Genomic DNA, 13,522 nt, shown 5'->3' with positions numbered 1-13,522 from the left:
TTCATGAGACTCTTTATCTCCAATTAACCACTGAAAAATGGAAGTGGCGCTGTGACTCAAAGTGGTACAGTGCTAACCTTGAGCAAAAAAGCTCAGAACAGAGCCCAGGCTCTGAGTTCAAGCTTCATGACTGACAAAAAACAAAAACAAACTCAAAAGAACAAGTAGCACAGAACTCTCAGATGCCCACGGACATTCTCTGTGCGGATAATGTTCCTGATAAGACAAAAGCTGAGAGGCAAAGCCTTACCCCTGGGACTGAGGCCATGCTGCTCATCTGGACAGGGTGGCTCATGGGGGAGGCAGCACGTGGACCCATCGGTGCTTGTGGCAACTGGACATTTCCCAAAGACATTGGGTTAAATGAATTCATCCCTATAAACAGTGACATTTCATTAGGAAAAACCACTACAGAAAACAATTACAACTCATTAAATGCTAAGATGGAGCACAGTCAAGTATATGACAATCAAGTGAGGGGAACCCACTCAATTGAAAAAACAAAACAAAACAGCTAAGTAACAGACTTTTCCCTACCCAGGGGAAATGGCATTCCCGTGACAGGGGTTGCCTAGGAGGGCTGGGAGTAAGGCAGGAAAAGACACTAGAGCAGGTCAGGGTGAAGCCAGGTGACATGTTCAAGAAACCAAAGACACAAAGCAAGCAAGGATACTGTGAAGCAAAAAGAGGCTCTTCTCATCTATGAAGACAGCTCAGAAGGCCAGACTCTCAGTGAACCCCATCCTCAACAACCACTGGAGCATCAGGCTCCCAAGCTTCACAGCTGTATTACATTTATTGCTAGAACCTCTGATTCAAAACACAATTGGAGTATTTAGAAAGCATCCAGGAGCCAAGGGTTCTCCTCCTCAGCCTCTGGCAGCTCATAGGAACATCACATCATTGACAGAGACTTCACCAGCTAGAATCATCTCCACCACAGTGACTAGTTAGTTCAACTCCTGGGGCTTGAACTCAGGATCTGAGCACTGTCCCTGAGCTTCTTTTCTCAAGGCTAGAGCTCTACCACTTGAGCCATACTGTCACTTCCGGCTTTTTTCTGAGTAGTTTATTGGAGATAAATAAGAGTCTTATAGATTTTCTTGTCAGGCTGGCTTCAAACTGCAATCCTCAGATTTCTGCCTCCTGAGTAGCTAGGACTACAAGCTAGATATGGCATTCTCAAAGAACCAAGGGCTAACAAGACCCAAGAAGACTTCCCAGGAAGCCTGTAAGCTTTCCCTTCTTGAGAGTTATGTGCAAGTACTAAGAAAAAGCACCTGAAGAAATCCACATTCACAAAGAACTCCACTTACTAGAGAGGCTGGTAAATGCTTACCTAGAAATTCAATCTTCCAATCACCTACACCTAACCAGCTGTCTTGTCACATTCCAAACCAGCAGCCTATTCCTATCTAGACCAAAGTTCATGTCATGCTTATACACAGCATTCAGCCACTATCTTATGGTCCAATTTGTCTGACTTCTTGGTTTCTTTCATCTCTCAAATCCAGTCCATCTAAACAAGACGCTGGTGACTTTATTCTATGTCTATTTCAGTATGCAGTACCACTACCACAACTTTCAACAACTTACCTTCCCTGCCAAACTCTTGCACTAAAACAAGAATCTATATAACATCATGACCTCACCTCTCATCCTAGACAAATGTCCTAACTGTTCAGGTCTCAATCTATCAAGAGTTCAAAGGCTTCCAAATGTCCTTTGGCCCTGAACTCCCAAACAAAAGAGACTCTAGAATCTCAAACCGAGAGGGAACCTATGAAACATGCTCAGATAGCTGCCATCTACCCAGCTGGTTTGGGTCTCTGCACACAGGCTCCTGAAATGACGCCCACCAGCCTGACTTCAAGCCCATGCATTATCTGGAACCATAGGCATTTCTTCCTCATCCCCACCACAGGTACCCCACAACCACAGGATTGGGACTCCCATGTTTTTCTCTGAGCATTCAGACATGCCCTGACTCATGTATAATGCTGCTTTTTGGAACTTTCTCCTGTAAGGTCTACCTGTTCATTAAAAAATTCTCAACCCTACTTCTGATCTTTTTGGAGAGCTATCCTAAATTCTCTAAATTTCCAAACAGAAAAGATTCATACTACCTAAGGACTGAATTCTTCTTAGCAAAAAGGAATGGAAGGAAGCCAGGTGCTGGTGGCTCACACCCATCATCCTCGCTACTCAGGAGGCTGAGAGCTGAGAATCGCAGTTCAAAGCCAGCCTGGGTAGGAATGTCTGTGAGACTCTTATCTCCAATAAACTACTCAGAAAAGGCCAGAAGTGGTACTGTGGTTCAAGTGGTAGAGTGCTACCTTGAGCACAGAGAGGCTTAGGGCTAGAGTACAAGTTCTGAGTTCAAGTCCCAGGACCAGAAAAAAAAAAAAAAAAAAAGGAATGGAATGAGTGTATCCCTCCACCCAAAAGGATATACACAAGGAAAAGGGGGGGGAAAAAAAAGAGGTTCTGGCTGTTGAAAGTTAAAACTAAACATTTTTACAACAAATAGTTAAAATACCTTGAGAAACCTGCATCCGATTTACTGGCAGGGGTAGAGGTCCATCTATAGTGGAAAATAAAAAACACAAATACTGGTTATTTAAAATAACCCTTGATTTTACAACAAGGAATTTCCTATGAAGGACTTCAAACTTCCAAGGGAACCTAGTCAATGAGTCCAAAAGCACTGTGTTCTGATGCCAACACATACTTTTAAGACCCTTCCCATGACAGAAACTCAATGCCCCTGCAGGCTACTACTACAAAAACAGTTTTCAAGTGCTGATTTCTGGAGAATATAATTCTGTACTCTAAGGCATGCATCCCAAACAATGAAGAAAAAAGCAAACAGGCTAAGGGCAGGTAGAAGGAAAGGTAGTCCTTACTTGGAGGTCTCACAGACTGAGCTGGTGGGATTACAGGAGGCTGAGCCCCGGGGGCTGGTAAAGCTGGCTGGTTTCCCAAGATGCCTTGCTTATGTAAACGCGACCTCCGTTTTTCTTCTAGCTCTTTTTGTATTTTATAGATTTTCTCTGCTAATAGATGATAATATTCATCCTAAAACACAATAACATTCAAAATCAGGCAATTAAAACTATTCAAAACAAGTGATCTGTTTAGTACGTCCTACTTAGCAACTTAGGGCCGCTTGCAGGTGATATCACCACTTGAGTCATACCCCTAGCTTTCCCCACCCACTGCTGCTGAGATTCAAACTCAGGGCCTGGCATATGCTAAGCTGGTGGTCTATCACTGAACTATATCTGATCTCATTTTTTTTTAAGTATTAGAATCAAAAGTAAGCATTTAGCATAAGGATAAGGATCTTTTTTTTCTTTTTTCCCTTAATTCCTAATGATGCCTGTGTACCTTTTTTTTGTCGGTCATGGGGCTTGAACTCTGGGCCTGAGCGCTGTCCTTGCGCTCTTCAGCTCAAGGTAAGCTCTCTACAGCTTGAGCCATAGCACCACTCCAGTTTTCTAGTGGTTTATTGGAGATAAGAGTCTCATGGACTTTCGTGCCCGGGCTGGCTTTGAACTGTGATACTTAGCTCTCAGCCTCCTGAATAGCTAGAATTACAGTTGTGAGCCACTGTCGCCCGTCGCCCGACACCCGCCCCCCTTTTTTTTGGTCAGTTGTGGGGATTGAATTCTGGGCTTGGGTGCTGTCCCTGCGCTCTTCAGCTCAAGGCAAGCGCTCTACCGCTTGAGCCACAGTGCCACTTCCAGTTTTTCTGATGGTTTATTGGAGTCTCATGGCCTTTCCTGCCGGGGATGGCTTTGAACCACCCTCCTCAGATCTCAGTCTCCTGAATAGCTAGGATTACAGGAGTGAGCCACCAGTGCCTGGCATGTGTACCCTTTAATTGTGACTTTATTGGGTCCTTTAGATCATGGAGGTTCCCCACTTCTGGACAAACCAGACAGAAGTAGTGTTTTCACTTTATGACACATTCAACCACTTCCTGGTGACCTACCCTGCTGTTGGCAGACTCATACATGTCTCCTTCTACTTTCTTAGCGTAGGCAACCAGGTTCTCCATGCGACGGTCCTTCAGAGCTGCGGGGTCAGGGGTTGGGAAGATGGCTTGGACACTGAAAGGATAACACACTCTATCAACCTACTTTCAAGGTGGTCACATGAGAACCAGCAAAAACCAGGATCAGCAAATGGACTAACTGTGGTAACTGATGAGCAAAACCCCAAATCTCTCAATGTTGCTATAAGTCAAAAGTCTTTTTTCTGTTAACAACGTGTATGGGTCATTTTGAAAATATGACTTTAAATGCTTACTTTTTAAAGTATTCTTTTTTGGGGGGAGGTGGAGGGGAGTCGGTCATGGGGCCTGAACTCTGGGCCTGGGCGCTGTCCCTCAGCCTTTTTTTTTTTTCCCCACAGCTGAGGACGGAACTCAGAGGCTTGAGCTCATCAGGCAGGCGCTCCTCCGCTGAGCTGTTCAGCTCAAGGCTAGCACTCTATACAAAGAACTAGATTGCCCAGGGTAAAGCTTCAATTGCTGCTGTTCTAAGAGCAAAACCAGGCCTGGGGAAACCCACTTCAACTTTGGAGGCCACATCAGTCATCCTTCCAATAGGGAAGGGCTGGAAACAGAAGGCTGTGAGTCAGGATTATTTGTCTTGACAGTTGCAGTGGTTTGCAACTTTGTGTATTAGAATTACTGAACATTTTTTTGGTCGGTCGTGGGGCTTGAACTCTGCGCCTGGGCGCTGTCCCTCAGCTTTTCAGCTCAAGGCTAGCGCTCTACCACTTGAGCCACAGTACCACTTTCGGCTTTTTCTGCTTATGTGGTGCTGAAGAATCAAACCCAGGGCCTCATGCATACAAGGCAAGCATTCTACCACTGAGCCACCTTCCCAGCTCTATTCATTTTTAAGAAGATCAAAATAAGGACAAAAACCTCTAAGAAATCTATTTGACTAACATCACCTTCAATTGAGGTAGCTTATTTTGAAAAGCTAACTTTCTGTGTATTAACTAACTGTATGATGCTATTTATACTCATTCCAATTCCCCCAATCTTTAGCAGTCTCTACAACTATAGTTCTGAATTACAGAATAAGATAAAGCTCTTGTTTGAACCAGTCCCAGAGTTCAGAAGTTCAACTGCAGCTTCAGCTCATGCCCTTCTGTTCTCTGATACCTGTACCCATCCATGGAGGACCAAGGCTAGGAAACCCAATTTTCCCAGGCTCTAGCAGTGGTGTTGGCTTTCTAACAACTACTGATCCTCTGTGGAACAAATCACAACCCTATGAAACTGAAAAGTTACATCAATACTTTGTCACAAAATCTGTGTATAGAGGCGGGTACATACAGTTTATGCACTAGATGGCTCCGCAGGTCCTGAGTGACATGTTCGTGCCAGCCTTTCCGAACACCAGTGCTGGAAGGAGGTGCTGCTGTAGGTACCGTGCTGAGGCTTCCAATGTTACCAGAGTTTGAACCATCATTCATCAGTGGGCTGAGGGGGACAAGAACAAGGACACTTCACCTAGCTAGTCAAGTGTCTCAAACACACTTAGATAAAGCTATCTTCAAATACATGTAACTTAAAAAGATTAAGCTAACAGGTGCAAAAATCCAACAAAATTCAAACTATGTTTATTCTGTTGTTTATTTACTTACGATACTGAGGTTTAAACTTAAGGTCTCACTTTTTTTTTTTTTTTTTTGGGGGGTCCGGTCATGGGGCCTGAACTCTGGGCCTGGGCACTGTCCCTCAGCAATTCAGCTCTAGGCTAGCACTCTACCACTTGAGCCACAGCGCCACTTCCGGCTTTTTGCTTATGTGGTGCTGAGGAATCGAACCCAGGGCCTCATGCATGCAAGGCAAGCGCTCTACCACTGAGCCATCTTCTCAGCCCTGGCCTCACACTCTTACTTGGCCTTTTTACTCAAGCCTAGCACTACTTGAATCATACCTGCACTTCCTGCTTTTTACTGGTTAACTGGAGATAAAACTCTCAATTTTTCTGCCCAGGCAGGCTTTGAACCTTGATCCTCAGATCTCAGCTTCTGAAGTAGCCAGTATTAACAGGCATGGGCCCACCAGCATCCAGCATGTTCCATATTTATAATTTTTGGAGGAGGAGGCTTAAAACTAGGACTCAAACTTGGTAGCTGAAGCTTTTGCTCACTGGATGGTGTTCTACCAGCTGAGGCATGCCTCCAACCCCTACATTTATAATTTTATGTTATTTCTGTCAGTTGTGGGTATAAACTCTGGGCCTGGGTGCTATCTCTCTGCTCTTCAGCTGAAGGCTAGCGCTTTACCACTTGAGCCACAGCACCACTTTCAGTTTTCTGGTGGTTAACTGGAGATAAGAGTCTCACAGACTTTCCTGCCCAGGCTGGCTTTGCACTGTGATCCTCAGATCTCAGCCTTCTGAGTAGCTAGGATGACAGGTGTGAGCCACTGGTGCTCAGCTATATTTATAATTTTAAAGGAGAAAAATGCTTTAAAGGAGAAAAATTCTTTCCTGAAACCCTTTACTGCCACACAGTGATAAAAAACCTAAACTAATGTGATCCTTGTCCATTTTCATGTACACTAATCCCTCAGACAAGAACTGACTGAAACCTTGATCTTACTTGGAAGCACCCAACGAAGTTGGAAGAGCTGGTTCTGAAATCAAGTTTGGTGGCTGCTGATCTGTTGTTATTCCCCCTGCTGGAATGTTCATTGGGTTGTTTCCTTCGAAGACAAAGAAAAAAATCAATCAATCCCTAGATTATAATATATACTTCAAAGTTCTTATAGTAGATAAACAAATCACCATATAAATAAACAATTCATATGAGGTATAGTAATAAAATATACAAAAAAGCATGATGGAATTTTGAGCTACATTTTCAGTAATCTTGGCCAACTTACTCAAATTCCATTGTTGACTCTTTCCTACTGTACTTTGGAACAAAAAATAAAGCATGCTCTGGAGGCTACTGGTATCTTAAGTGTACTCTATTGCTATAGAGTGAATTATAACAGCTCATTTGCAATGCCCAAATTTGGTTCTGTTACATTAATGTCAAACCTAGCCAACGAGGCTGACCTGTCACATACATCTGTGTTGGGTTTTATTCTTTTAATGTATCATAAAAGAAAGTCACACACAAAAAATGAAGAATAAAAATGTAGATGGCCACCAGAGTGGTGGTGGTGGTGGTGGTGGCTGCCCGGCCATGGGCAGGAGCATGCTGGTAGGTGGAGTGTACCTATATCTCGCAGAACCAGCGAGAGATAAAGATGCAGTCTTTCCCCAGCCACCTGAATAATCTAGAGTTTTGTCTGGACTCTTTGAACACACACTAAGATAGTGAAGAGCCAGGTAAAAAGCAGAGACTATGAAACAGATTAATGAGGAACTCAGTGATCTGGTCTGAGACCCTCTAGCACTATGTTCTACAGGTGCAGGTGGGGATGACATGATTCACTGCCGAGCCACAATTATGGGACCTAATGACAGCCCATATCAGGGTGGTGTATTCTCGCTCTCTCTTTTTTTGGTAAGTCATGGGGCTTAAATTCTGGGCTTGGGCGCTGTCCCTCAGCTCTTCAGCTCAAGGCGAGTGCTCTACCACTTGAGCCACAGTGCCACTTACGATTTTCTGGTGGCTTATTAGAGATAAGTGTCTCACAGAGGGGTGAGGGGGGTTGGGAAGGTGGCTCAGTGGTAGAGCGCTTGCCTTGCATGCCTGAGGCCCTGGGTTCCATTCCTCAGCACTACATAAGCAAAAAGAAAAAAGCTGGAAGTGGCGCTGTGGCTCAAGTGGTAGAGCGCTAGCTTTGAGCTGAAGAGCTGAGGGACAGCGCCCAGGCCCAGAGTTCAGGCCCCACGACCGGACCCCACTCCCCCCCCCCCAAAAAAAAAAAGAGTCACGGACTTTTCCTGCTCAGGCTGACTTTAAACCTCAATCCTCAGATCTCAGCCTCTTGAGTAGCCAGGATTACAGGTGTGAGCCACCGACACCCAGCTGGTATATTCTTTTTGACAATTCATTTTCCTAAAGACTACTCCTTCAAACCACCTAAGGTTATATTTACAACAGAATTTATCATCCAAATTTTAACAGTAATAACAGGCTTTGTCTTGATATTCTGAGGTCACAGTGGCCTCCTGCTTTAACTATTTCCAAAGTTCTTTTATTCATTTGTTCACTGCTATGTGATCCAAACCCAGATGACCCCCTAGTGCCAGATATTGCACAGATCTATAAAACAGACAGAGAACATCTCGGGAATAGACTCAGAAGTATGCCAGGTGACGATACCTTAAATTCAGAATAATCTACACTATAGCTGGAATAAACCTTAAATTACTGTTCCTTTTTTAATTTCCTATCTGGCTACTCAACTATCAGACCTCATGTTTTTTTTTTTGGTTGGTTGTGGGGCTTGAACTCTGGGCCTGAGCCCTGTCCCTGAGCTCTTCAGCTCAAGGCTAATGTGCTATCACTGTGAGCTACTACTGCACCACTTCCAGTTTCTTGGTGGTTAGTTGGAGATAAGAGCCTCATGGACTTTCCTGCCCTGGCTGGCTTTGAACTGTGATCCTCAGATCTCAGCATCCTGAGTAGCTAGGATTACAGGCGTTAGCCACCAGCGCCCAGCATCTTTTTTTTTACTTTAATATTTTGTTTACCTCCCTCCATGCAGTCACATGTTCATCTGAGAAAATTTAATATCTTCCAGCTTTGGACAGCTTTTAGAGACTGCAAAGTAGTTACAAGAAAACAGTTGTCCAAGATTGAGTAATTTTTTAAAAAATTGAGCATGTGTATTATGTGGCTAAAATCTTCACTCTTAACTTGGTTATGAGACATTTCTCCCTGCTCTAACATGCTGAAGAAACCATCTGAGGGGGAAGGAGATGGATACTCAGTTGTCACATCAAAGAAGCAACATCCTAGCAGGATCTATTCTTCCTTAAGCCTTCCACTGTTAAGAGATTTGAGGTTACATAGTATACTTTATGATCACAACTTACACGTGGTGGGAGAATTGGTACTGAATTTAGAGCATCAGCAGAACAAAAAAATGTTATATATTTTATTTATTTATTTTTTTGGGTCCAGTCGTGGGGCCTGAACTCTGGGCCTGGGCGCTGTCCCTCAGCTCTTCAGCCCAAGGCTAGCGCTCTACCACTTGAGCCACAGTGCCACTTCTGGCTTTTTTCTTTTTGCTTATGTGGTGCTGAGGAATCAAACCCAGGGCCTCAGGCATGCAAGGCAAGCGCTCTACCACTGAGCCACTTTCCCAGCCCTGTTATATATTTTATGCATGTCAATAAAGAAATGACCTGTTCTTGTTCTACAGAGAATGGAAATTGGAAGCCAAACACCCTTCGTATTCCAAAATAGGGTCTCAAACACTTTGTAATTTTCATGTAAATTGTTAGGATGCTTGCAGCTATTAGTTAAGCTATCTTCCAATACACTGTGTAATATAGCACTGAATAAATGATACAAGATGTTAATGGATGAGTGATCAACTAATAGCTCTGCTAGTAATTCATTTTTCTTCAATAAAGTTGCATAGATCAATTAGTTAACTGCCTGGATTAACCAGTATGGGACACAATGTTTTGTAAATTGAAAACTTTTTTGTTTGTTTTTTCCCACCAGTCCTGGGGCTTGAACTCAGGGCCTGGACACCGTCCCTGAGCTTCTCTGGCTCAAGACTAGTACTCTACCATTTGACCCACAGCACCATTTCCAGCTTTTATCTGTTTATGTGGTATTAAGGAATTGAACCCAGGGCTTCATGCATGCTAGGCAAGCACTCTAACCACTAAGCCACATTCCCATCCCTGGTAAGCTGTTTTTTGTGTAAACTGTTGGGATTTGCTTCACTGTTTGACATCCAAGGATGATGTAAAGTTCAAAGAGTGAATATTTTGCCATGTTCAGTTAAAGTGCACAGTCTGTTACAGGTTGACACCTTGTTTAACCTGTATTTATGCAAACTTAGTAAGCTACTTAAATAGTGTAGCATTAATAAACTGCACATGACACTGGCAGCCCTAGAGTTCATAAATGGACACGAGACCAGGAGTTCTGGAACATGTGTGTGGAACTTACTTTCCAGGTGCATCATCCCCTACCTAAAACTTCTCTTCATCATGTACACTTGATAGCTGGGGGGACAAAATGGGAGTAATACTGGGTCACAATTTACAAAGTACTGTTGGTGTGGGAGTTGTCATAAGGTTGTGTGGTATTAAGTATGAGCTATTAGGCATCCATGGAAATAGGTTTATGTAGCTATTTGCATTAATGAACGTTTAAATGCATCATTTCAGGTGACTTAACATGAATAAAAGTCAATGGTATTGTAAAAAAATTATACATATCTGTATGTATATATGGCTAGATTCTATAATCTTCATATTAAAGTAAAAAGAAGTTGTAAATTAACAGTATTGTCTCAAGTGATTCCATCAGCAGGGGAAGAGTCAGACAGAACTTGACTAGTCTTAGGGCTCCAACCCATTCTCTTGGCCAGTATTCAGACAAGTCATTAGGCAGTTGTTTTCCAAAAAACAATACATGCATAGTATTAATTTTAATTTCAATGTGTTTTGTTGGCAGAGCTGGGGTCAGACTTGGGGCCTCGTGCATGCTAGGCAAGAGCATTATTCGCCCTGACTTTACAGACAGTACTGCTCAACATGGTGTAAACCTGAGAAATATGTTAAAACAACATGTAAGAATGTAAGGAATTGTGGAGAAATGTGAGCAAGTGGTCTGAGGCTGGCAAATGATGAGCCAGTGTGACGAAAAAAAATGCCAATCTGTACAGAAGATGTGACATTAGGAGGTTTCTGATTATCTTGTTGCTAACAAGCTTGAGTGAGACCTGCTACTTGCAATGGTGCGTGGACCACAATCAAGACGTGCCTGGAACCAGCAGATACCTACCAATTCCTCATCAAATAAACAAGTCTACTTAGAAGTCCACCCAATTACGGTACAGCCTAATGCTACCTTGTGGTATTTTGCATTCTAAGCCACTGGATATCCTTTATGAAAACTACCTAGACAGCAGCAGTATAGCACGCAGCCAAACACTGCTTCCCTTGAAAATCCTGTTCTTTCTACAAGCTTGGGCATCTTCCTTGCATTGGGCACTTGAGCTTTTCCTTAGGTTGTTATTTCAATTATTGACTCTGAAGTAAAAACAAGAACTGAAAACAGCCTTGGGTTCCTGTAAGAGTTGTCATTCTTCCAATGCAAAGGGAATTCTTGGGTGCTCGTCCACCTACCCAGGGGGTTGAGAGTCCTCATCTGCTGGTGGGCTGGAGGCTGTGCTGGTTGCTGGCCAGGAACCTGAGGCTGCAGCTGCGTCTGGGGCTGGTTCATGTAGGGGAGTCCAAGAGCAGCATAGGCCCGCTGCATGGAGCTGGGGTCTATAGGATTTGGGTTACTTAAAGAAGTGGCATTCTGTTGCCCTGTCCCAACAGAACCAATTGTATTTTGAATTCCACTAGCTGGAGACCCCAGGATGGCTAGAATAACAAACAGACAGGCAAAAATGGTTAAATAAAAGGAAGCAGCTCGCAAGTGATTTTTAAAACTAATAAGCAAATAAAATCTTATAAAAGACCTTGCATGTACATCATAAAACATTCAAACAAGACCATTAAAGGCTAGACTGAAAGAATATTATGCATTTACTCTTTTTGGAAGCACAAAAAACTGTTAAAAAAAGCAACAGAGATCACTAACTAAAAACCAGTATGTATTATAACCTAGACTTCTAAGTAGCCAGTTCTAGGGAGCGGTACATGAACAACAAAGCGAAGTATTTAATTCTTTGGGGTCAGCAGCCCTCTCTGAGATGAAAGAAGGAGGAGCCTTCCTATAGTCTCCTACCCTGACCCTTCTTTCCTGCCCACCTACGTATGTAATTTTGGGATTAGCAGAGATGACATCTAGTAAACTAGCTTTTATTAATAAAGCTACAATGTAATCCCCTAAGTAATTTTTTCTTGAGACAGCATCTCAATATATAACCCACACTATCCTGGATGACTCGAGATCTTGATTACTGGGATTACAGACATGTACATCTAGTACAGTTAAATACTTCCTACTCGGCATCACAGCAGGCTGGGCACTAGTGGCTCATGCTTTTAATCATAGTTCGAAGCCAGCCTGGGCACAAAATTCTAAGGAACACTATCTAATGAACAAAAACGCTGAGCTGGAGGCATGGCCCAAGTGGGAGAATATCACCTGTGAGCAACAAAGGCAAGCAGGAGTGTGAGGCCTTGAGTTCATGCCACAGTACAAGAACAAAATTTTTTTAAAAAGGAAAAGAAAAAGAAAGACAAAAGGCCTGCAATACTTGACTGACTACAGGTCTGCTAAAACTTAAGAGCTGGAGCAAGGGCTGAAGATTCTCCCTGGGTTTTCACTTCTTCAGGTATCATCTCAGAATCGCTGCTGTTCAGAACCTAGATCTGTCTGTCTTCTTCATGGAGCCATCATCAGCTACCTCTACTGAAGCCCACAAGTGGATTGAAGAGTGGCTGTCCCGCCCAGCTGGCCAACTCCAGGAGACTAAAGCAAAAAGCCATGGAGACATAAGGAAGTCCATTTCCTTTTTTTTTTTTTTTTTCCTGCTTATGTGGTGTTGAGGAATCGAACCCAGGGCCTCATGCATGCAAGGCAAGCACTCTACCACTGAGCCACCTTCCCAGCCCCAGGAAGTCCATTTCAAATGGCTTTCAAATTACCGTCAGGTAACTAAAACTTTCTTGTCGAGTTATACACACACACACACACACACACACACACACACACACACACACACACACACACACACACACACACACACACACACACACACACACACACACACACACACACACACACACACACACACACACACACACACACACACACACACACACACACACACACACACACACACACACACCCCACCCCCCCTCTAAGCACAGTAGCTTTCTGTCACACTCTGTGTATGCTGGTATATTAGGGCATGAACCCAGTGCCTGGAAACTGCCCTGAGCTTTTGAACTGAAAAGTAATGCTCTACCACTTGAACTACAGCTCCACTTCTGGCATTTTAGTAGTTTGCTGGAGATAAGAATCTCACACCAGGCACTAGTGGCTCCAGTATATAATCCTAGCCAATCTGGAGGCTGAGATCTAAAGGTCATGGTTGGGGCTGGGAAGGTGGCTCAGTGGTAGAGCTCTTGCCTTGGCTCGAGTGGTAGAGCGCCAGCCTTGAGCTGAAGAGCTGAGGGACAGCGCCCAGGCCCAGAGTTCAGGCCCCATGACTGGACCCCCCCCCCCCCGAAAATAAAATAAAATAAAGGTCATGGTTTGAAGCCAGCCCAGGTAGAAAAGTCCCCCTGACACTCTTATCTCCAATTACCCACTCAAAAACTGGAAGTGGAGCTGTGCCTCAGAGTGGTAAGAGCGCTAGCCTTGAGCAAAAGAGCTCAGGGAC

General features: G+C 43.7%; 1 protein-coding gene and 1 pseudogene across 1 annotated transcript in view; one reads left to right on the top strand and one right to left on the bottom strand.

Annotated features, from left to right (window-relative positions):
* The window catches only part of LOC138814578 (histone lysine acetyltransferase CREBBP), a 130,565-nt gene that overhangs the window by 45,579 nt on the left and 71,464 nt on the right, over positions 1-13,522 (bottom strand). Inside the window, exons 6-12 of the mRNA XM_070003584.1 lie at positions 11,307-11,549; positions 6,634-6,736; positions 5,357-5,503; positions 3,998-4,115; positions 2,907-3,078; positions 2,540-2,584; positions 251-375 (exon numbers count right to left, since the gene is read on the bottom strand). Coding sequence (XP_069859685.1) covers positions 251-375; positions 2,540-2,584; positions 2,907-3,078; positions 3,998-4,115; positions 5,357-5,503; positions 6,634-6,736; positions 11,307-11,549 — 953 coding nt within the window. The remainder of the gene's footprint in view (positions 1-250; positions 376-2,539; positions 2,585-2,906; positions 3,079-3,997; positions 4,116-5,356; positions 5,504-6,633; positions 6,737-11,306; positions 11,550-13,522) is intronic.
* On the top strand, positions 7,387-8,307 carry LOC138814442 (ubiquitin-conjugating enzyme E2 D3 pseudogene; annotated as a pseudogene).

The sequence above is a fragment of the Dipodomys merriami genome, unplaced genomic scaffold (assembly GCF_024711535.1).
Source record: "Dipodomys merriami isolate MVZ:Mamm:240054 unplaced genomic scaffold, mDipMer1.0.p SCAF_60, whole genome shotgun sequence".
NCBI lineage: Eukaryota > Metazoa > Chordata > Mammalia > Rodentia > Heteromyidae > Dipodomys > Dipodomys merriami.
This window is presented reverse-complemented; position numbering and strand designations above follow the sequence as displayed.